General features: G+C 40.2%; 1 protein-coding gene across 5 annotated transcripts in view; it reads right to left on the minus strand.

The window, feature by feature from the left end:
- LOC121877485 (mediator of RNA polymerase II transcription subunit 31-like) overlaps window positions 1-21,710 on the minus strand; it is a 71,870-nt gene extending 50,160 nt beyond the window's left edge. The window contains exon 1 of one of the 5 annotated variants that reach the window (XM_042383267.1): window positions 21,650-21,710. In XM_042383267.1, coding sequence (XP_042239201.1) covers window positions 21,650-21,695 — 46 coding nt within the window. In that variant the 5' untranslated portion in view covers window positions 21,696-21,710. Of the gene's footprint in view, window positions 1-21,269; window positions 21,529-21,649 lie in introns of those variants that run through there. The other 4 variants (XM_042383266.1, XM_042383269.1, XM_042383268.1 and 1 more) reach the window with 4 other exon arrangements.
- Window positions 21,711-26,139: the final 4,429 nt, after the last annotated feature.

Consider the following 26,139-nt stretch of genomic DNA (forward strand, 5'->3'; position numbering starts at 1 on the left):
GCTCGTAAAAAAACTCGTTAATCGAGGGATTGCTCGTTAACCGAAGTTAAGAATCTTATGGAAGGTAACTCGTTAACCGAAATCTCATTAACCGAGGGATCACTGTACAGTATTTGATTTATAGGAAATTTCCTTACATGTTCACAGGTAATTACCCTGCTTATTGAGTAGGTAAGGCTATATTTTATATTACTTTGTTCATTATGTAATTATTGTTTAATATGTATTAAATATTATTGTACAATACATATGTTTGTGTTCAATAAATCAGTTTAATGTATTAGTGAGGTAAAATAGTATTGGAATTGAAGACATGGTATCAGCACTGTGTTGGGCACTGGTCACCAACTCAGCCGGTGGAGACAGTGGCAGAAGCAGACGTGCCTGGTTGGTGTAAGGTTGTAGTTCAGTCGGTCTGGACTCGGGATATTATTGTGGAGATAAATGCAGTACACTTTTTGTACTGGTCAAGTGCATGTTAAGGTTGATGTTAGGGCTAGGTTGATTTAGGCTGTGGCTCTCAATATTTCATTGTTTTTCCTTTACATGTCCCTAGTATATACGTTCTTTAATTTTATTATACCAATTTATGCAGTGTACGATTTCTCCTCACTTTGAAACCCATTTAGCTTGAGTTAATGAGGCTTATTATTAAGAGCCTGGGGGAGGTAATACGAATTGTTATAAGGTTTACCCTGCTTATAGATGTGACCACTAGTGGCAGGGGTGTTTCTCAATGCTATCATGATCAAGCCTCGCCACTTATTTTGACTAGTGGCAGAATCTTAATAAAGAGGAGTGATGGCATAACAATATATTACAAGGAGACACCCAATGGAAAGGGTTGCCGGGATATGGCAAGGTGAATGCCTGAGGGTACTCCGGACAACTGGATATTGTATGCTTAAGAAAACAGAGCAAGTTTCTCTAGGGCATTTAGGCGTTAAGTATCACGACCATCGCCGGTGAATTAAGTCATTTAACTCTGATCTTTCTTATATTTTGGGCAATACAATAGTTTTCTTTTGTCAGACGTGGCAAGAACAATGTCTCATGGTCTTCTGGATGACCTGATATTAACCGACATTCCAGAATTAAAGAGATAAAAAAGAAATATGAACTCTCTTCAAACAAGGCCTCAGCTAGCCTAATGTTCTGTTTATTTAATTAAGAGCACTTGCAGGCATTTATCTGTTATCTCAAGTTTTCTTATCTCTGCTTGGAATTTGAGAATTACTGCTGCACCTGTATGTTGCCATAAAAACCATAATTGTTGATACACTGGTCCCGGGCACACACAAAGGTCACTAGATGATGCGTGTTTACAACAGTGACATCACCAAGCTGTGCATTGTGGGTAAAACAAGTGCTTGGTGAGCTATTTTTACTAGTATTTTATCCTTGGGACAGTTGCAGAAATGTGTTCCTGTCCCCCGTGTGGTAACCTGTGTCTCCAAACTGCCAACCTATATGACCTATAGCAACTTATCCACCAATCATGTCCATCATTACACGACCAATACCCATTCATTCATAAACAGTGATATCATACTGCAACGTTGCCGTGTGGAGGCACGGGTTACCACGGGGGGCGTAGAAACACATTTCACAACTGTACCAGCTATATTTTTTATTTAAGGCTTAGCAGACAGCTTATTCTATTCACACATAATAGGCCATCAAACCTATGGAACCCACTTTCACTTTTTTTTAACTATGACCCAAAATAAAAAGGATCCTTCCTCAGCCAAGAGCAAGGCATTTTAGAGGATTCATGATCATTAATGTACTTAAAAGGTCTTGATACAGTATTGTAAATCACACTTCAATTGCACTTAACCCCTTCACTATGTGGATGCCACTTTTAATATTCTATTTGGCTAATGTTGCACAATTCTATTCAGCAGACACCCCCCACCCATACACAAGGGGTTAGATCACAGTATAACTTCAAAATAGGAGGACTTTCTAAAATTCAGATCCTAAAAAAAAAAAAAAAATTACAGCATATAAGATGCACGGCCATATATGACACATGGTCAAATAAGAAGCACGGCCATATAAGACACATGGTCAAATAAGACGCACGGCCATATAAGACGCACGGCCAACCTTTTCAGCAGGCAGTACAGTAATCGCTAGGTTAACAAACTCCTCGGTTAACGAAAATTCGGTTAACAAATTACCTTCCATAAGAATCTTCAATTCGGTTAACGAATTCCTCTCAACATGTTTTCGCTTGCTCACCAGCTGGAATATTAGTCCGCCAATACAGTAATCGGTTCTAGGGCTTAAATTCGTTCCCATTTGAGTAAATATTAAGAAGGTTGTACTATTCAATAATTTTTTAAAGTTTTATATTAAATTGTTTTGTAATTTTAACAATTATTTAACATAATTGAAGTACAGGAAACTAGTTTTTAGTGTGCCAAACAGCCACTTGACTCACCCAGCATGGCATCATTTTGTGTCTCTGCTCAGTGGAGGTAACATCTTGCTTGAGACACTCTTGAACATAAACTATTTTTACATTTTTACAGTACAATTATAGGTCATTCTGAAATTTATTTAACATATTGACAATATATAGTGCAGTGCAGTGTTGATTTAAAGAAAATAATCTTGAATTACACCTAGTGAACTTAAAATTTTATGGGTGAAATGACTGCATCAAGCATGGGGCGATTTCTCTTCCACCCCCACTTCCTTCTCTTCTCCCTTCTCCTCCACCCCCACTTCTAATTCCCATCAATCATCATCATCAACCAGGAGCCTGCTACATACACACCTCAAAGCAAGTGTACTTTACTGCATTTATTTTTACTTTGTATGTAATTTTCGGTGAGCTGGAACCAATTACCCAAAATCCCATTGAAACAATGGTTTCGGTTAACGAACGACCTTCTGGAACGAATTGTGTTCGTTAACCGAGGGATCACTGGATTTGGGAAAAAAGTTTTATGTATTTTCCTCCTGTAGTTTTAGTTTTCTTAAAATAATATACAGTACAGTATTCCTTTAAAGCTTGCATTCCTTGGACACTCACAGACTGCCATAGAAAAACAAATAAAAAATGTAAATGAATCCGAGTCTGTGGAGCGGTGCACAGGGCGAGCGTCAGCTGTCTGAGTGAGCTTGTGGCCACGAGGTGACGAACACATTTCACGTCGCCTAGTGTTGTTTATAGTCTGCTGTCCTCCCAGTGCTGGCTTCTTTGCAGCCTTCTGTTTTTCACCACGCCTGCTACTGGGCGTCTGTTAGTTATCAACGAATCAACAATGAGGTCTACCAAGGCAAAGCAAGATAATATTTGTAAAGCGGTGTCCATCTGTGCACCTGCAAAGAAAATCAGTTATTTAAGAGATAATAACGTTGTCAAAATGGAAGAGAGTTTAAGTTTGTGGTTAGAGATGTACAACCACCGAGGTATCCCTGCTGACTCATGCACTCTCCTGGAGAAGGCCAAGTCTTTGTACAATACCTAGCGGATGGAAAATTTTAACAAGAGGTATGGCCTTCATAACTTGAAGATTCAAGGGGAATCGGCAACAGCCGGCCCCAAAGCTGCAAAGGCCTACCCCCAGAGTTTGCCGCATTCATTCGTAGAGAAAGGCTATGAACCTGAACAAGTATTTAATGCTGACGAGACAGGCCTTTGGTGGAAGAAGATGCCCAGTCGCACCTTCAATCCTTCATCAGTCAGTCCGAGAAAGTTGCACCCGGCTTCAAGGCAGCCCAGGACTGTGTCACCATCCTCATGTGCTGTACTGCTGCAGCAGGGCACCTCATCAAGCCCATGCTGCTGTGGCGTTCAAAGAAGCCGTGCTCTGTTAAGAAGAAATATATGCTTCTCCTTACTGGTTTTTAGGCATAACAAGAAAGTATGGATGATTGCCGAATTTTTACAGTTTGGTTCCACAACTATTTCACACTAGAAGTAGAAAAAGTATCTGTGCAGCAAGAACTTTCTTTTTTCTTTTTTATGGGGATCAGCCAACCCAGGCACAGGTCACCGACCCACATCATGGCCTGGGGGCTGAAAATAAATTTAACCGTAAATAAATACAGAAATGGAAAAATTAAACAAATCACGAGTGAGAAACGATATATACGTTATGTCAAAGAAAGAGAAACAATTGAGACCCTGCAATTGTGTGTAAATGTGGCAAAAAGGCAGATCAGCAACCTACAGGTAGGTTGTACAGGGTAGGTAGTTGGCAGCTGGCAAATACAGAGGTACTAGCACCTGGGAAGATATTGGAAGCATAATGAGTTGTCTAATGGCAGACCCAGCTGCCATATGGCATCAAAAAAATTGTGACCAAGTCCCAGGTTGCTGATCTGACTTTCTGCCTCATTTACACACAATTGCAGGTCTCAATTGTTTCTCTTAATATGACAACACAACATACATATACAGTGGTCCTTCGATTAATGAACGGTACAATTAAGGAAATTTTGGTTAATGAATTAGCTCCCATAAGGATTTTCAAATCCAATAACGAACAAAACTTTGATTTACAACAGCCTTACGAGAAACACACTTTGTTGTGCGCATCAGCTGATCGGCTAGTCCGCCAATACAGTAATTGGTTCTATGTTTACATTCGTTTCCAGTGGAGTAAATATCAAGAAAGTTGGTCTCTTGAATATTTTTGCAATTTTTATATTAAAATGATTGGTCATTCTGAAATTTAGGTAGCATATTGATAATAAAGACAGTACAGGGAACAGCTTTTGTGCACCCATCAGCTGATCGAATTACCCACCAACGCTTCTCAGTTTAACTTTGTTTACAGTGGAGTGTATATTGATAATATACAGTAAAGAAATTATTATGAAACATGAAGGAAGCATTAGCACCAATGCACTCTGTAAAGAATATGGCATGTCATCATCTACTGTACTGCCTCTACAATCAGCTATTTGATATGTAAACAAAACTGCTGGGAATACGACATACACACCCCAAAGTAAGTTAAAATACAGTATTCTATTGTTTTTTATTTATTATTGTACAGTATACCATACAGTACAGTACTGTATTTAGTTTATATTTAATGTTTTGTTAATTCTATTACCGGTATACAGTACTTTGTATGTACAGTGGTCCCTCGGTTAACGAACACAATTCGTTCCAGAAGGTCGTTCGTTAACCAAAACCATTGTTTCAATGGGATTTTGAGTAACTGGCTCCAGCTCACCGAAAATTACATACAAAGTAAAAAAATAAATACACTAAAGTACACTTACTTTGAGGTGTGTATGTAGAAGGCTCTTGGTTGATGATGATGATGATGGGAATTAGAAGTGGGGGTGGGAGAGAAATCACCCCATGCTTGATGCAGTCATTTCACCAATAAAATTTTAAGTTCACTAGGTGTAATTCAAGATTATTTTCTTTAAATCAACACTGCACTGCACTATATATTGTCAATATGTTAAATAAATTTCAGAATGACCAATAATTGTACTGTAAAAATGTAAAAATACTCTGTGCTCAAGAGACCCACAATAGGGTGTGACCGTTGCCCTCCTAAAATAAAAAAAATGGTCCTACAATGCTGTTCAAAGTTTTATTGTTGTGTATTGACATAAAAAATACCCACATGCAATTTTTTGAAGATTCATGCATATTTGAGTGAGCACCAGCAATTTGAAAAATAGCGATTTTGCTTACACGGCATACACACCTATATACGAGATTACACAACCATCATAAGGGATATTAACACAAATCATTTGCCTGTCTTAATTAAAAGCTGTTATCACTTAACACAAAAAAATAATCATTCTTATTCTCTCATGGAACATTAAGGGTTTTTATCATATATTCACAAGGTATTATTTCTCTAGAGCAAGAAACCACGATTTCTGTTCGGAAACAGATGATCGTTTGCGCTGATTTAAAAAAATATTTTATTTTTTTATTATTATAATAATAATTTATTATGATGATTATAATTTTGCTCCCAGGCCCTGATGTGGGTCATTGACCTGTGCCCTGGTGGACGAAACCTGTAAAAAGAACTGGGACTTGGTCACAATTTTTGTGATGCCATATGGCAGCAGTCTACCATTAGAAAACACATTATGCTTCCAATATCTTCCCAGGCGATAGTACCTCCCTGTTTGGTAGCTGCCTACTACCTACTAGTTACAGTAAACCCTCGCATTAAGCGGTATCACTTTACGCGTTTCCACGTTTACGCGGTACCCTGCCGAACACGGAATGCTCACTTTCCGCGGTGTGTGTACGCCTTTTACGCGGAAAGCGACTGGCGGTCATCTCGCGCCATTTTTGGATCCAAACCTCCCGCCATCCGCCATGTTGTGTAAGCGGCGCGAGTAGGTTGCGCAGTGTATGTCTTTGTTGCGTTATCGGTGACGTCATATGACGTATCGGACTGTGATTAGGCAAAGCATCCTTACCTCCCTCCCCGCTAGCTGTGATTGGTTTAATGTACTATGACGTGCCCCGCCGCAGGAGCGTTCAAGCCCCTTGACCTACCCGCGTCAGTTACACCCCTCCCGGCTACACCGTGTACGTATATCGGTATCCATTGTTCCATAAGAATGGCTTCCACCGGACCACCACCACAAAGAAACCTTGCATTACCTGGACCCAGCCGTCCTTAGCCAAAGAAGACACGACGTTCGTTAAGCTACGAAATTAAATATAAGATCATACAAGAGTTGAAGAAAGGAACAAGACAGGTTGATCTCGCGCGCCAGCATGGTGTTAACGAGTCTACGATCAGGACAATTAAGAAGGATGCAGCCAAGATAAAGGAGCACATGAACATCACAAAGGAGTTACTGCTGTTCAACACCTCCGCTCACATGATCTACGTGTGTAAACATTAATCTTTATGTTCACTGTATATGTTCCTTAACTTTTCTCTAATGAAGGCTTTTGTTAAACCACCAATGTATGTAATAAGTCATTTATGTCCAATGTATATTTTCAGCCTTCGGGCTGCAAACGTTTTCAATAAACCGTTTATTATTATTATTATTATTATTATTATAAGTCTACAGGTGCTTCTATGATCAAGTAATTCCACAACCAGGTGCTTCTCAAGACGGAAAAATTACTTGTGAGCTACTTGGTTCGTCAGGCGCGACAGAACATGGCGGTGGACACGCGCTCAGTTAAGGAGTACGCACGTGAACTGTATGCTGCAGTGTCACGAAAGATGGGAATTGCAGAGCCCAAACCCTTTAATGCTTCCTCTGGGTGGTTACAGAGGTTTAAGAAGAGGAAAGAGATCACCAATATCAACATTGGTGGTGAAGAAGCTAGTGCTGACCGTGTTGCGGCTAGGGGATTTCCTCCGTTTTTACGTGAGATTATGGAGGAAGGACAGTACACCGACGACCAGGTGTTTAACATGGACGAATCTGGTCTTTTTTGGAAAAAGCTACCTTCCAAGACCTTCGTTGTGAAGAATGCCAGCATGTGTCGGGACCGGAAGTTGCAGAAGGAGCGCATCACCGTCCTGTTTACCACCAATGCCTCCGGTACCTGTAAGCTCAAGTTATCGGTGATCCACACAGCACGCAAGCCGCACGCCTACAAGAGCATGGACATGACCAAGCTAAATGTCCACTGGCTGACCGCACGTAAGGCGTGGATGTTCTCTACTCTGTCCCTCTCCTCGTTTGATGACTGTTTCGTTCCCGATGTGAAGAAATTCTGTGAGCAACAGAATGTTCCATTCAAGATTTTGTTGCTGCTTGACAACGCACCAGGACACTCACCCCTACTGTTAGATCGTCACCCCAACGTAAAAGTGGTCTTCCTTCCTCCCAACACTACGTCTATAATACAGCCCATGGACCAAGAATTGATCTGTAATGTAAAAGCTGCATTCTCTGCCAAGAAATTCAAGCTCCTGAACGACTACACCAACACCAAGGAAAAGTTGCGTAACCTGAGTGACACCAACACCGATAGCAAGAGCGAAGACAACGAGGATCAACAGTTGGCAGAGCAAGAAGTACTTGTGAGACAATTTTGGAGAACATTCAACGTCAAGAAAGCTGTGGACTTCTTGGTGGAGGCATGGGATCAGCTGTCTGTAGCAACTATTCGTCACGCATGGAGACATGTGTTGCAAGGTATTCCGGGTGTTAGGCAGAGTAAATCTGTGACTGGTGAGGTTTAGACTGTTGCAGTAGCAGTGGACCTTGCCAGAGAAGCTGCGCAGAGTGTTACAGATGCAGGCTTCTCCGAGACCACCAACGACGACATCCTGGAGGTGATAAGGGATCCTGATGTGACTACCGACGAGATGGTAGATGATGATGACGTCAGTGAAGAGGCAGGTGGTGTGTCATCCCAAGAAGAACGCCAGTTATCCCATAGTAATGTAGGGGGTGCCATCGAGTGTATTGAGAAAGTCAAGCTCCTCCTTTCCGACGACCCTGACGCTAACAGGTATGAAATCTTCACTATCCAGCTGTTGCAGACTATGGAGCCCTACATCAAGGTTTATCACGACAACATAAACACCATCCGTCAGCAAAGCATAACCGAGTTCTTTGCCCGCAACCCACCACAGCCAGCCCAAGCCAGTGATAGTGACAGAGACAGTGATGATGACTTTGAGGGATTTGTCAGGGAGGCACTAGTAAGTGTGGATGACAGCGATGAAGACTCACCTGATGGCCAATAGCCTGCCCTCTGCCTCGGAACCAGCCTCCATTCCCCTACGCTGACCCATCTCTTCTATTAACCTAAGTGTTAACCCCAACCTTGTTTTTTTCTAACCTAACCTTCAGTATATTATTCCCTTATTGATTGTTCCCTTCTATATTATGTGTGTGTGAATACCATCATAAAGTTAAGATGTTATTTTTAGTAAAACGTACGTATTGTGTCGGGAAAAAGTGGAGTTTGGGGGTCGGCCCGGTCTCTATTTCAATTAATCCCATATGTTATGTTGTTCACTTTAAGCGTTTCTCACTTTACGCGGGCCGCCGTGGGTTCAATTAACCACGTTAAGTAAGGGTTCACTGTATTCCCAAAAGCTAAGAATCAAGCCGTTCATTGGCTAAATAAGACAGGCAGGATGTCACGAGCACCTCACCTGAAACCCCATTCCAAAAATCTTAAATACTGTCTCACTTTCATGTCATTTGTGATAGAAATGCCACAATGAGAAGTGATAGAGATGGGTGAGACTATTCATTTGCAAAATCTTTTTTGAGTCCACTTGTAAAATAATACCAAAAATATTACAATGTTCTCATTTTGATTTTATTATTTAGTATCACACAAAGAACAATTGTAGAACAAAATAGATTAATGCATTCAGGTGCTAGCCATCTCCTCCACCTTTACCTAAATAATACAGTACAGGGCTAAAATCAGGGACTTCACAGCCGATACGTTATCTGTTTCGATGTTTATATTCTTAGGCAAATATTTACGACTTCACAGCTGCTGATTTTTTCAAAGAAAATTAATTTTAAAATGCCACAATTTCACTGTGCTTTATAGTGGAATGCTAGGCCTCACCAGTTTTTCTAAAATGTCATGAAAGCCACACATCCACAACATTGCTAAAGCTGCCTCCCAAAAGCTGGGAATGCTGTAAAGATGCCCTAGCTACTTCACTCCTGAGCAGTTGCTTCAAGCTTACAAGGGATTCATTCATCCTAACTTGGAGTACTGCTCTCATATCTGGGGTGGATCTTCTTCTGTCCAACTGTTCGATAGGGTGGAATCAAAGGCATTTTGTCTTGTTAACTCTCCTCCTTTAGTTGATAATCTTTCTTCCCTTTCTCTTCGCCGCAATGTTGCTTCAATCTCTCTCTTTTACAGGTACTTTAACGGGCAATGTTCGGTGGATTTGGCATCCTGTGTACCGCCGGCAAGGCCCTGGACTCATAACACACGTCTTACCCGCGATGCCCACCGGTCACACTAGAATAACCCGTTATAGTGCATCCTTCTTTCCTCACACAGCCAAACTGTGGAATGCTCTGCCTTGCCTCCTTCTTTGTTTCTATACTCATACAATCTGTCTCACTTAAAAAAGCTGGTTTTCCGGCATCTTCATGGTGTAGATTAATACAGTTAGCTGGAACAATTAGTGCAGAGCATTTCCGGGAATGACAGATTTCCGAGTAGGAGGTGACTTTCTCAAAGCCGAAAAAAATCCCTCAACCCCGGAATTTTCCGGATAACTGAAAATATTCTCCGAAGTTCTACAAATTGTGCATTACATTATCCCTTAGACCCAGAAAAATATCCCCCACACCCAGAATTTTCCGGGTACCAGAAAATTTTCTCGGAATTTCCGGAAAATGCCTCTGATTTTCATCTCTCAAACACAGAATGAAAATCCCCTATCCCCAGAATTTTCTGGGTACAGTACAGTACCATGATACATTTTCTCTGAATTTTCTGGAAAATGTGCCCCTCGGAAAATTTCAATTCCAGCTATCAGAGATTTCTGGGTTTGAAGGATTCCAGCTAATGGAGATATTAGTCTTTTTATCTTCTATTTTTACTCTCATTCCCCCCCCCCAGGCTATTCCCCATAAAAAAAAAGTTATGGAAGATGTGTTAAAAGGTGGTTATATCTAAATTAAACCTGACCTAACCTCAGCGTGATCATCACCACCAGGGTATATTTATGAGTCATACAGACCAGGCAGCTACTCTCACATACACAAAAAACATAAAATTACACCATTTCATAGCAAGTTCTTTCTGTTTAATATACCAGGGGATCCAGTGGGTTGAGCCTCACATCTAGGTAGTTAGGTTAGGTAGGTTTCTTTGGTTAGGTTAGTGAGGTCTTTGACCCCAACGCCCTTGTTGACGTTCCGGAACGCGCGACTTTTTTGCACCAATGTTTGAATGCCCAGTGCCGGTTATAAGGTTCCAGCATGACTATTTGGTGGTCACGCTACACGCAGGGTAGCGAGGGTGGGCTCAGTCACTCAATGCAGTTAGTACGCATTAGCCTGAAGCCACGGAGAGTCGTTTCTCAACCTCTCACACATAAAGTAGTGTAGTTGTATTGCAGAGTAGTATTACTGGAAAATAATGCTATGACTATGTTATAAATGTATTTATTTGTGGAATTATTATTCCGATAATTATTATAATTATTTATATGCATTACTGGCCATCCCAGACACAAAGACAGCCAGACAGCCTGGTGACAAACTGCGGGAGTGTTGCCAAGCACTTTTTAAGAAAAATAATGCAAATAAAATTTTCTAAATGAATTATTTATAGGAAATAAGTACAGTATAGTCTGGATTTACGCGGTTTTTGTTTACGCATTTGGTCATTTACGCGGTGCCTTGCCAGAATGAAATGCTTTAATTATGAGGTAAATTTGGTCATTTACGCAGGAAGCGGCGCAGGCAGGGTGCGCACAAGGTCGCCCAGTCATCAAAACATTACCGAGTTCTTCACCCGCCACCCACCACAGCCGGCCCAAGTCAGTGATAGTGAGCATATGGACTCTGAGGGGTTTGACAAAGAGGCCCTGCAAGCCTCTGTGGTGGATAGTGATACAATTGATACAAGTGATACAGGTGAGGGCCAATAATCTGCCCTCTGCCTCGGAACCAACCCCCCATCCGCCGTGTGCCCAGCCATCTTTTCTACTAACGTAAGTGTTAAAAAACCTAATATTATTGATATTTCTTTTAAATTATTAATTGTGTGTGCATACCATCATAAAATTAAAATGTTATTTTGACTACAAGGTACGTATTGTGTCGAAAAAAGTGGAGTTTGGGGGTCGGTCCAGTCTCTATTTCAATTAATCCCATATTCTCTGTTATTTCAATTACACATTTCTCGTTTTACGCGGGCCTCCACGGGTTCAATTGACCACGTAAATGCAGACTATACTGTATTAGGATCAGTAAATATGTCTATTATTGGCCATCCAGTACACAAAGGCAAGCAGAAAATGGTCGCTAAGTGCCTAAGTGGCCACGAGCGTCAGTTGTCAACACAACAATGTCCCCTTATCTCCCTCCCTCAGCACTGCCAGGGAAGTTTCTAGAGGGTCAATATATAGTTTTTCTTACTTCTTTTTTATTGTTTTATCATTTTAAAAGGTTCAAAATTATTTTTATTAAAGTTGATGGGGGATACGGCCAGCGGCAACCTAGCCCAGGGTGTAGGGGTTAACAATGCTTCTGCCGCTTGTTTTTCTTATCAACTAAGGTTAGGTTTGGCTTAATTTAGAAATAACCACCTTTTAACACATTTGCCATAACTACAACAGTGCCCACAATAAAACATTGTGAAATTGTGGCATTTTTAAATTTGTTTTCTTTGAAAAATCAGCGGCTGTGAAGTCCAATATAATTACCCAGTACAGTATTAGCAGTAAGTTTGCATTTTCAACCAATATGGCTCTCGAGTTGAGCTAAACTAAAAAAACAACCTAACCTAGAATGAATACCTTAATTAGCAGTGGAGGGTGCAGGAAGTGACTCGAAAGGCTCGTAGCGGATTGGTGGAGGGTGCATATTGGTTGAAAATGAAACAATACCCATTTATCACTTACAGTATACTGTACAAAAATATCTTCAAAGTTCTTGTAAAATTGCAGTACCTGTACTGTATTCTCTTCCAGGACTGCCAGAATACTTTAAGATACTATGTTTGTTTAATAATGCATTAAAATAAAGGGAGTTAAACAGTACAGTAGTGTACAAAAATATATAAAGAGTTAGGTTAGAATAAGATTGGCTTGGTTATGAGTAAGCTCAACTCGTAATTCAAACTGTTAGATTCAGAATCATTATTTGTGACAGGCAAACATTTTGGTGAAGATTAGTTTTACCGACGTTCGCATTTCCAATAGAAGTAACCATTTTCATTCACTTTTACTAGCCGTTAAGCTCATAACTAACCTTCAACATTTCTGGGATTGTCACTGTTTTCACTTGGATCGTCAATATTTTGGAGGTAATGTCGAAGTTGAATTACTGTATTTACCAGAAATACCCCCCCCCAAAAATCTGCCTAGTCACCGCGTGTCGTCTGTTTCTTTACAACTGACCTGCATAGTCTGGGTGTACTCTAATGTCCACTAAAAACATAAAATTACACCATGATGCTTTAACAAAGTTGCTTTCATTAGTACAAGATATCAAAATAAGTACTGTACTTTCTGTTTAATATGATGTGGGGTCCAGGGGCTCTGCCCCGACTAGGAGGTTAGGTAGGCTTCTTTGGTTGATTAGTTCTACTTTTACTTTTATCCTCTTCGTCACTGATCGGCCCGTCAGCCGCTTGGGAGGTCGGTCACGTCTCTGTTATGCACTGTTGGCAAGTACTGGGCCGTAGTGAATATTTTGCAGTGACCAACTAGGTGCTTAATAACGCTATTTTACCTCAAGTGCACTCTAATTGACTAAGTACTTTCTGTTTAATATGACGGGCTCCGTCCCCCCTCCCGGCTAGGAAGTTAGGTAAGTTTCCTTGGTTGATTAGGTCTGGTTCTATTTGGAATTATGTTCTAGTAAATGTCACCTCTCTTTTAATAAGAACATCTGTGGAAAAAATGAACAAAATCAAACTCCTTCTGGTGGTAGTGGTGGTGTTAGGTATTTTTACAAATTAGGTAAGGTATGAAAGGATTGTTTCGTTTTCTTTTTACTATTTTACCCCACATTTTCCCTCTACTGCCCACTTTGAACAACCAATATTGATGGTAATTGGGGAGGTCTTATAGGTTAAAATACCAAAAAAAATATGTATTGCGCCAGAAACGTATTAGTTTTTTTTTTCCCTTCTCCCTATATAGAAATATGAAATTCCATGTTCGACCTAAAATGAATCTTTACCTCTACTTTTGTTAGATGGTTTGGTATGTCTATAGCTACACAACGATCAACTCACGGAGAAATAAATGCCAAATGCCGCCAGTCATGGTCAAATATAGTTCTCGCGTTATTCGCTGGTAATGGATGATTAACCAATCAGAGTGCACTCACGGTAAAATAACCTTAGTAGGAACTTAGCCGGTCATGGCACAATATCCAGTTAATATTGACGACTGACCCGCAGACGAGTTATTTGTTTTGCTGTTTATTTCTTACTCTATTTTCTTGTGCAAATGTTTAGTTTGGTAGATATTTAGGCACCTAGGTGCACTACCTTGTCTTCCTGGCAGTCTTGTGGCCACGCTCTTTGCCACACTCGCCTCTCATTCCCGCGCCAGTTTCATTTTCAGCAGTTCTAGTGTTTATAAAGGAACTTGGCATGAAAATGCCAAGATTAAACCCAGTATTTTTATTCAGGTCAATTTATATTAGTGCACCGTTCATTCGGTCTTTTTATATTAGTGCACCGTTCATTCGGTCTTTTTATATTAGTGCACCGTTCATTCGGTCTTTTTATATTAGTGCACCGTTCATTCGGTCTTTTTATATTAGTGCACCATTCATTCGGTCTTTTTATATTAGTGCACCGTTCATTCGGTCTTTTTATATTAGTGCACCGTTCATTCGGTCTTTTTATATTAGTGCACCGTTCATTCGGTCTTTTTATATTAGTGCACCGTTCATTCGGTCTTTTTATATTAGTGCACCGTTCATTCGGTCTTTTTATATTAGTGCACCATTCATTCGGTCTTTTTATATTAGTGCACCGTTCATTCGGTCTTTTTATATTAGTGCACCGTTCATTCAGTCTTTTTATATTAGTGCACCGTTCTATCTCTCGGTGTTAGCAATAGGTTTTTCCGAATGCTTAGACAATGGAAGAGTTGACGGTTCTGGGTAAACACAAGAAATACACTCTGCCACGTTCGTAGAGTGATACAGTATGGTAAATATAATTTGTAATAAACGTTTAAAGTCCTGCTATAATAGTAGAGATGTTTATTTCTCTAGAAACAGGGCCGCCATTTGCAATGACGTCACCAGTTTCCCAGCAGACGATGCTCTTTATCAAACTCACAGCTGCAGTTGGAAGTAAGTAAAACCTTGATTAACCGCCCACATATAGGGGGAAGGGGTCAACGGATTATCCAAAAGGTCGGTTAATAGTAAATAAAGTCTAAGAAAATAACACACACACACTTTCAAAGTACCTATCCCTAACCTACCTCATTTAAGTCCCTCTATTCATTTTTGTTCATTTGCCATTCATATTTCAATAGAATTTGCTTTAAAACATTAACCAATTTAGGAAATAAATATGAACCAGCACAGAAACCGTGAATAAAAAATGGAGAAAATTGTGACCAAATCCCAGGTTGCTGATCTGACTTTCTGCCTCATTTACACACAATTGCAGGGTCTCAATTATTTCTCTTACTATTGACAACACAACATACATACAGTGGGGTATGCTATAACGAACGGATCCTACTACGAATATTCCTATAACGAACGGTTTTACCTATAAAATTGAGAATGCTATAACGAACGCAACTCCTACAACGAACGCGGATGAATACGGGACTATTTCGCCTGGCGCATGAATATTGTTGTACCGCGACCCACAACAAGAGCGTCAGGCGCCATCTTTGTCTCATTGTGTAGCCAGTGCACCACTGTTATTGTTGAAATTTCGTCTTTTGATGTGGAAATTCGCGTTATTTGTATAACTATTTTGTTATACAAGTATACAATTGTAACAATGAGTCGTCCAAAGCGAGTGAGAAAGCTAATAACCCTTGAAACTAAGAAAGAAATTATAAAGAAACGTGAGAATGGAAGAAGCATTGCGAAACTTAGTGATGAATATGGGATGGCTAAATCGACTATATGTACGATTTTGAAGAATAAAGAGGAGTTAAAAACTGTGCAAGTGGCTAAGGGAATCTTTAGACTTAGCAAAGCAAAGTGTAATGTGATTGAAGAGATGGAAAATTTACTCTTAGTGTGGATAAAGGAGAAAGAAATGGCAGGTGGTAACATTAGTGAAGCTATAATTTGTGAGAAGGCAAAACAATTGTTTGAGGACCTTAAAGCCAAGACTCCCAGTGGAAGTGATAGTGATGTGCCAGTGTTTAGGGGTACCTGCATGCTGAATAACACTAAGGTAAGATAAAGTACCGTATTTTTTACATTTTCCACAGAATTTGTTCAGTGTTAAGTGGTTGTATTTGGGGGCCTGGAACGGATTAATCCTATAACGAACGAATGCTATAACGAACGAGGTTCTGGAGCCAATTACGTTCGTTATAGCATACCCCACTGTATAGGTATATTGTTTCTCACTCTTTTTTTTTATTTTTGCATTTCTTTATGGTTTTTTATTATTATTATTATTATTATTACATTGTTGCCCCCTAGGCCCCGATGTGGGTCAGTGATCTGTGCCCAGGTGGGCTAATCCCCATGTAAAAAAAGGGGGGTTGGGATCGACGGTTAATCCGAAAGTCGGTTAATCGAGGGTCGATTAATCAAGGTTTTACTGTAGTACAAAGATAGCCGCTTTAGACCCCAAATGCCACGTTCAGGTAAGTTTTAAGGTTTTTTTTTTTATGGTCTAAGTCATGGACATCTCATAAGTGAAGAAATGTGCCATGAAGAGCTGCTTCAAACATAGGTTGGATGGATATATGAGCGATAAGGGTTGGGTGTAAATAGGACTGCCCAGTTTGGGCCAATAGGCCCGCTGCAGTTTCCTCTGTTCTTATGGACATAAAAAGCTCCCATGTTCACACCAGCTCAGCTGTCATGTATTCTTACTTGGAAGACTTTCTTTTTTTTTCCATTACATTTACAGAGTATATCAGTACTAGATGAAGATACGAGTCAATTTAGAAGTACAGTATGCCCCCCAAGGTCGCGGATTTTTACTTCGCGGTTCTCGATTATTCGCGGATGACAACCAGAATGTACCCAAGAAAGGTTTGTGGGTAGTTTTAAGGTTGACGGCATTTTCACGGCTGGGACAGGGAGCCATTTGTTCTAGAGACAGTAATTTCCTTTACCTGTATTGTAAATATGTGTGTGTGTGTGTGTGTGTGTGTGTAGACACACAAACTACAAATAAATAATAATTGGAAAATCCTCTCACAAATAATCAGAAACAAATTTATTAAAAATGTGAGTCTACCTTCATGTCCGTGCTCTATTACTTTATTAATAAAGCACGGACTTGAGGGTAGACTGTCACATTTTTAATAAATTTGTTTCTGATTATTTGTGAGAGGATTTTCCAATTATTATTTGTGTGTGTGTGTGTCTACACACACACACACACATACAATAATTGTCCTAAGGGCAAACACAAAGGGAATATAAATTTCTTTGTACACTAGTAAAAATTACCCCCCCCCCCCAGTCAGCAAATGTTATTCGCAGCCATATCACTGTAATGACTGGGATATATCATCATTTATATTAAATAATGGGTAAAATTCCACTTTAACTACCATAAACATTTGGATGTTTAGATTCGAGATAGACTATATTGGGTAAATTTTAAGTTTTGATCATCCACGTATATAAGACAAGCAGACTACATTTTTCCCTGAAGGTTTGTGATGTGTTATGAACGATGTTGACCTTCATTTCTATCGGAAATCACCAGTTTAGAGTTACCACCCCGCTTACCAGTGTATGTTATGCTAACCTTACAACTCATCTTACCCTAACCTAACCTAACATATGATCTGTATTTTCTTATGTGATCAAAAAATGTTTGTGACAGAAATCCTGTAGAGATTATGTGTCTTATTGTTTAAAGTACTTAATCCCAGTTAGAATCTTAAGGTTCCCCAGATAACCAAAACCAAAATAATACCAATTTGTTTGGAATGTTTATACGATGAAATTTGTTGTATGGGCAGCTAATATCCATTGAATTAGTTTGTGCTTAGTAATATTTATATATTCAAAATAGTATTACTGTGTTGCACAATTAACCACAATTAATTATCTAATATTTATTTACAGAGCCGATCGGCCGAGAAGGTTGAACAACTACTACCAGGGTTCATCAAGAACTCCGCCATCCAGCTATGAAACACGTTAAATTACATGTCATCTGATCTTCTCAAGCCCATCCCCTGGCCATGGTTGTCTTTAGCCCTTCCACAACATTAAATATAGACATCAGAGACTAAAACTTACATTTTCCAGACATGAAATAGAGAACAGTGATGAAAACTTCCATGTTGGAGTTATCGGTCTTTTGCATCATTTTGGCACGCAGCAAATAAACACACACGCTGATACTTGAGCAGTAATTTATTTTAACCTAAAACTAAGGTACACCTGTGTATATCAACATTGTATATGGCCAAAATTCCTGTATTTCTGCTGGTAACAACACATACACCACAGCTGGCTGGGAGGCTCGCGCTAACCAGTGACGTCACAACCAATCACAGAGCTTTTCACTTTCACGTGACGTTTTAGCAACTTTAACTCTTATTTTTTACACTTTTTGGCTTCATTTATTTTAAAATATCATTACCATAGCGATTTTAAGCATTTTCTTTACCCATTGACCTTGTAAAAAAATTCTGACTGTCAACTTGTCCATTCTAAGACATTTTTCTTTTATGCTATTTCTAATACCGAAAGAAATACTGTATGGTAAAGGTGTAGACAATGGCTACCACCATTAGTTATTTGTTGATTTTCTTTATTTTTGCTGTACTTATTGTTTTGATGATTTTAAGAATATTAAAAAAAATGACAACTTTCTATTATGATTTTATGTTTTGTTTTTTTACTCTATCCCGCTTCACAATTCTCCTCCCAGCGCCACTTTTGTTGTTTACCTCGCTGAATCCCTCTTCAAGAGACGTTTCTTATAGATGATGGTGAGCGCTTCTACGAATTCCTCCTCGCCATTGCTGAATTATATCAACCTCAATATTAAGGTAAGTTGTTTAACACATAAATTAACACAATAATGCATAGAACCTGACCTAACATACCCAACCTATGGGTATGTTAGGTCAGGTTCTATTAGGTTCTATGCATTGTCATTTCCATTTTTGTGTTTAATATGATATTAGTGTGAAGAAAAAATTTCAACCAATTCGGATAATTCCTTGTCGACACCTTTACCAGAAATACAACCTAACTTAACCTACCACTTTTTATGCATAAAAAAACAGAAAATCACCAAAAACCAACCAAACCTAACCTTGATTTCTGACAAAAATATCACAGAAGAAAAATGTCTTTAAATTGTCTAAACACCCGGAAAAACATATTTCTAACAGAGATAGAACGGTGCACTAGTATAAAAAGACTGTAACCACTTTTGCATAAACTACAAACGTGTCCATCTTAAAAAATGGTGAAATTGCAAGGTTTTAAAATAGTTTTGGTGAAATTTCAATCATGCACCAGTCTTTCTCTCGCGTTATTATGTTTTTCGTAATGTTTAGACAATTCTAGGACCCTTTTTCTTCTGTGATATTCCGACCTGAAATAAAGGATAACCGAGATATTGATTTTTCAATATTATTAGATTTGGTCAGTCACAAGTGTCGCCATTTGTTGTTTACGTCGGTAAATTTGCACTTGCACACCATACTCTGTTAGAAAGACAAAAATTTATTTTTCTAGTGTATTTGTGTGTGTTTAGACCGAATATGACCTTCATTTCTGGCGGAAATTAGCAGTGTTTTTTTTTCTTATTTTTTTCGTTGGACGTTTTCCGAAAAAAAAATAATGGCTAAGCGAATAAAAAAAATACACCAAAAACACTAGCAAAACAAAAATCTAACCTAACTGACTCTCACCATATGATGGAATCACCAATTTATTACCTTATTGGCCTGTAAGGGACAAGTTATGACAACGCCACATATGTTGTTCTTTGCGGTATTTACATTCAGTCTTGCACTTAGGACACTTTACTGAGGTTGGAAGAACACCATGTGATCGAAAAAATGCTATAGTTTCTTCGTTTTTTCCCAAAAACTCTCAATCAGCTCCATATAATTGAAGTGACACCCATCGCAGACTTCCATGGTTGAAAATGAATTTGAATTTCGAAATATGAGACCCAAAATAAAACTCGAATTTGATTGGGCCAAAAAATACCACGAATTAAACCCAAAATCATTTACATTAGTTGCCAAAAAAATAAAACGCTTTAGATTGGCCGGGTGACATGTACAGGAACGCATGCGCATGATGATTTATGAAGGAGACATGCAGTGTGGGAGGTGAGTTAGGCGATAATGGCGGAAGATTAATGGATTAAAGAGAAAACTTTGGATACGCTATCTCCGTTATTATACATTTGCGACGGTAATGTAATAAATGAAAATTATCTTATAATTAGACGTCTTATTCGAATATGATAATAGATTAGTGGTAGGAATGTGTGGTGTGTAAACGCAAAAATACCTTTACGTCTCAGAGAAGGTCTGACCACCCATCACGCAGTGCTCCTTACCTCCGTGTTGGCTTCTTAAGCATCTACAGCGCATGTGCGGGGAGCGGTGTGGGAATTTCTTATTGGCCATAGCGATAGGAGACTTATAGTTAGGCAAGAGTTTTTTGTCTTAGCTAATGAACAATGCATGGGTGCGTCGGGAGCGGAGATTAGATTTTTCAGTACGTGAATAACCAGATATGGCCGAACAGGTGGAAAGAGCTGTGCCGACATTGTGATAGAGATTATTTTACGTCAATTGCAGTTTCATCAGAAAAATAGTTAGGTTAGGTTTGGTTGTTGTTTGTATTTGTGATTTACTCGAAAAAAAATCGTTAAGATTGATGGGTGGGGTAGGGGGGTCTCAAAAACTATTTATTTCCGGCAGAAATTAATTTCAAATTCGTTGTTAACTCGTCAAATAACATCGGTAAAACATATTTTTACCATCCAAACAAAGACCGGTGCATTAGTGAAAATTTACCCTAGTTTTTATGAAAAATTGGCCGCAGGTCAGTCCATTTGTTCAAGGTTTGTTCGTAGCACATATTTGTGCTCTTCACATGGAGTCTACCATATGTTAATATTTAATTCGAAAATATTTGCCAACATTCTAACCTTCCCCATAAATTAATACAATATACAGTACACCTACTTATCAGAAGATAAAAATAAAAGAAAAATCAATACTGTAATGATAGGTAGATTTCTTGTTGAAATTCACAGTAACTTCCTTCATACAGTAAATTTTTATTTTATCTCTTATGGGACAAGAAGTCTTGCAGTTTTTTGTGAAAGAATCTCCTTGTGTGTTCACTGGAATATGATTATTTTCGTTTAATCCTAGCTAAACAACTGTAGAGGAACGTTTATATCCCCACCATCGCAGGATACTACAAGGGCAACCCACCTTCATTGACTCCATGGTAAGAGTATGACGATTTCCTGCTCATTCTAGGCATTGGAGCGAGTTAAAAGGGTTAGTCTACACCACTAAAGAGTCAGCAGGCACACTGTTCAAGGATGGAATTCACTACCAGAGGGCGAGTGAGGCACGGCCGTCTTGATGCGGGGCAGCAACAACTTACCCCTGCCGGCCATGAATCCACATTTGTACTCCTACAAACTTTGGCACAACTTTTCACAACAAACAGTCTCAATATTCCATTATGATGATTTGTTTTGAATAAGTAAATATTGAGAAATTTTTAATATAAAGTTACTTTAGAGAAACCGTGAGGTTGAGGAAGCAAAACAGCGCAGTCTTCCATCTGCTCTTAGTTTTCTTACCTGACGTTGTTGTCTTCGTGGAGAAGGAGAATCGGATCGTCTTCATATAATGAAAATATATTTATTATTATCTAACCTTGGAACTAGATTTCCTTTAACATATTTCCAGTTCTTTCACTTTAACAAATAAATATATTTCCTGCCATTACTTCTCATAATGGTGCTTGATTTATTAACTAATCATTTTCTTAGTTAACAAAAACAACTTACTTTTTTCAAATTCTGCTTTATTTTATTTTATCCTCTTTACCACAGATCGCCGTGTTAGCCGCTTTGGTGGGCGCTTAGCGGTTACATCTGTTACACGGTTGGGAAGTACTGGGCACAGTGTCAAGCAAAGCGTGTCCCACAAGTATAAGTATTACGTGAAAGACAGTGTAGTGGATACGCTACAACAGAATACGGGAAACTTGTTGACATGCAATTACTGCAAGGGGACGTCTAGAGTGGGTCTGAGGCTCGGAGCTTAACAGCGTTTAGGACTTCTTTTTTTACATATTCGCCACTTATCAGCTTGTGTTGGTCCTTTATATAAATATATTGTAGCGTACTGTTGTGGGGGTATGAGATATTGGTTCACACTCAGGATGGGCTGGAGAAAGGAAACTCACAATGTGCTCACTGTATACATATTGTATTGGATGTACAATGCAGCTTGTTGCTGGGTAGGTAGCATGGTAATAAGCGTTGAGTAGAGAGAGCTGGGTGGTGAGGGTGCCCAGAGTGAGGGCACGCGGCTTGAGGGACGCCAAGGTCGCTGGCAGGAGCGGCAGTCGCAAGGATGGCGCGGAGGAGGAGGTGTTGCTTGCTGGTGGCACTGTGTAGAAAGAGGGTGGTCGATCGATCGATGGGTGAAGTAAAGTATGAAGAAATCTTGATGCAGGTGCGTAGATTGGTGGTGCGGGAACTGGACTTGAAGAATAATGGTGGAATTTGGAGGGACTTGGGGTTGGTGGATAGTCACTAGCGTAGCTAGGGGGGGGCGGGGGGGGCGGTCCGCCCCGGGCGGCACTTTTGGGTCTGCTCATCACCCATATCTGCAGCTACTGGAGACGTTAATCCATCCCTTTGTATCAGCGGCAAGTTAATCCTTGTCGTGTCTGACCTAACACCTGACCCACATCATCACGGCCACGTCATGAGCTACGTACACCCTTGCTATGCCCCCCCGCCACACACACAACCTGTAACCTGTTGAGGATTAAGGAAACAACTTCAAACAAGTACGCCAGTGAGCTCATGTGGTGTGGGTCAGGTGTTAGGTCAGACAAGACGAGGATTAACTTGCCGCCGATACAAAGGGAAGAATTAACTTCTCCAGTAGCTGCAAAACCATGCAGTCTCGGGTCATATCAGTTCATGTACAGCCGACCAATCCACCAGTTACAAGCAATTCACTTCAATTCTCCACAAGTCTCCATCGTGACAAGACGAGGGGAGGCTAGACGACTTTTAAGTTCTCTTGTGTTTTCGATCCAGTTATTTACTTCGTTGGAAGACATAATACTATAAGGTAAGAAATATTAAAGTATTGGTTAAAAAATATTGATGTGACTTTTGCTGGGGTACTGAGATTAAATATTAAGATTTTGTTTCACAGCATTGCGATTTTATACTAAGACACTATCCTCACTGGGGTACAGACAAAAGCCCCCCAGACGAAAGCCACCCAGACAAAAGCCCCCTATTTTGATCGGGGTGGCTTTTGTCTGACAACAGTAAGGCAAACTATTTAATATATATATATATATATATATATATATATATATATATATATATATATATATATATATAAAAGAGTGAGTCACTGTGCAATATGTATTTTTTGTAGGGTCACGGGGGGCGGTAAACTCATGGGCCGCCCCGGGCGGCACACACACTAGCTACGCCACTGTGGATAGTGCAGAAGAAAGGCGAGGAAATTGGAAAATAGTAGTAGAATGCTAGGTCTTGGGGCTCAACCCAAGTGCTTCTGTTTTCTCATGTTTGTGTTTCAGCTAATTTTCGTCTTAGGTATTATATTTATGTCAGGTGTTTGTATGTTTAGCAAATATTGCAATTTTATGCCTTACATTTTCGGGTCTTATGTCCTAGCCAATGGTGAGGAGTCTAGGGCAGGTACTTGTGCTTCTGCTAAGAACATCCCGTCTTTTTATGATCTAATGTAAGTGGTAGGGCTGCCAAGGTTATCACTGGGGTAACGTTGCATCTTTCAATAGAGTGGAGTTGGTGTGGGTTCTAGGGCTCTTCTTTTACTGCTAGGGAACCACGAGTGTTCTCTTCTTCCGTCTTCTGTCTCGAGGATGGTCACAGCGGTGTCAGGCCTTATAAGGCAGGGGTAGGCGTGGGTAGATAGTTGACCCCCGCTCCGTGGGCGGCGCTGGAGGCGTAGGCTGGGGGATTCGAGAAGGTTCGGTGCTTGTAGGGGAGGAATCCACTACACTGTATGTGGCCAGTTGTCAAATTTCTCTATGTTTGTCTATCTTCTCTTCGATAGGCTCACATACATTCGTACACGTAGGAGATCTCGCACTCAGGATGGAGGTAAAAAGTGAAACTCACAATGGCGCTCTCCGTATATATATATATATATATATATTGTAAGTACAGTGTAGTGCTAAGGAGTTGCTGTGTGGTGAGGAGCTTGTAGCGTACTGTATGTGGCCAGTTCAATTCTCTTTAGTTGTCTATTGTCTCTTTGTATGGGCACAAAAACGTACGTACATGTAGATATCTCACACTCAGGAATGAGGTAGGACAGAAACTCACAATGCGTTTTCTGTGTATATATTGTTGTACAGTGAAGTGCTAAGGAGTTACTCGGTGAGGATGTAGTGCATTCCTCCCCTACAAACGCTTGTCGCTGAGTAGCCGACCCCGCGAATTCCCCAGTGTATGCCTCGTGGTCTAGGTCAACCAGCGCCGCCTTACATGACGGAGGTCAACTATTAAGCCACGCCTACCTCCGCTATATAAGATTTGACCTCGTGGTGACCTATCTCTTTCTACCTACAGTCATTCTTCAAGCAACACCTACTCCTCCACTCCTGCCTGGTGGCCCTCGCTCCAGCCGGCGACCATGGCGACCCACACCTCGTGGTGACCTATCTCTTTCTACCTACAGCCATTCTTCAAGCAACACCTCCTCCACTCCTGCCTGGCGGCCCTCGCTCCCGCTGGCGACCATGGCGACCCACAAGCTAGTCCTCTGAGCACCCTCACCAACCAGCTCTCTCTACATCATGCTTGTAACCACGCTGCCACTTCCCAGCACCAAGCTGCATTGTACATCCAATACAACATGTATACAGAGAGTACATTGTGAGTTTCCTTTCTCCATCCCATCCTGAGTGTGAACCAACATCTCGTACCTCCACAAGGAGTAGCTTGCTCAGAGGTCCTGTAGGGCGAGGAGCTTTCTGAGGGAGCTGGGTGGTGAGGCGCTGTAGAGAGGTCTTGCTGGTCCAGTAGGTCAGAGTAGAATGGTCTCCCTGATGATGATGATGATGATAATGGAGATAAAATGGCAATGGCTTGCCATGGGAAGGGAGAGAAGACGTAAGGTAGAAGGAAAGTTATGAAACGCGAAGTAAAATAGTAGAGAATAAGAGCAGGTGGGCTATCCACCTAGCAGAGACGATTTGATCGGCTGTGGTGAAGGCCGCACTAAGAGGTCGCCTGAGCTCAAGGGAACAGGGGGGGGGGGAGGATAAGCTAGCTAGCAAGGGGGTGTTTGTTATTGTGTTAGTTGGAGAGGTCTACTAGGTCCTTGTGTAACTAGTAGAAAACTCTCATCTTTTATCTTATTTGCGTCAAGGAGTTATTTATGCTGTGGTGTATAATTGTGTTAGTTGGAGAGGTCTGCTAGGTCCTTGTGTAACTAGTAGAATACTCTCATCTTTTGTGTACTATTTAGTGTACAATAGTTCTGGCTCTTGAGGGTTATGGAGAAGGCTTTTTGGCCACCAGCTGTGTGATCTTCTGGTGTCCTCTGTTTTTAGTCGATGGTATATTTCGTCTTCCATTACTTCTAGTTTGTGCCATACTGCCTGTGCTTGGCTGTATGTTCTTATGTTCAGTGGTAAAATATTGTATTTTTCGTGAAGTTCTTTTATTTTGGTTGTGTATGGGGGACGTTGTTTGGAGGCTCTGCGGATGGCTTTGTTTTGTGTTGCCTGAAGTTTTAATTGGTTGGTAAGGCTGATCGTGTTTAATGGTATTGGCGGGTATTCAAGATGAGGGCGGACAAGTGCTTTAAAGAGGTGTAGTTGTATTTTCTCTTCCATTTTGCCGAATCTTCTTAATTTGGTAAGCTGTATTTGGGCTAGTCTATTACGCTCTGTTATGTGTTTATTTATTCCGGTTCTTGTTATTGTTAGCCTCAGTATTTTTCCTTCGTTTGAGTATTGTATTTCTTCGTTGTTTACTGTGATTGGTGCTGGGTTTATCCTTGAAATGTGTATGATCTTTAGTTTCTGTGTATTAGTTTT

Source organism: Homarus americanus, unplaced genomic scaffold (genome assembly GCF_018991925.1).
Source record: "Homarus americanus isolate GMGI-L3 unplaced genomic scaffold, GMGI_Hamer_2.0 scaffold367, whole genome shotgun sequence".
Taxonomy (NCBI): Eukaryota; Metazoa; Arthropoda; class Malacostraca; order Decapoda; family Nephropidae; genus Homarus; species Homarus americanus.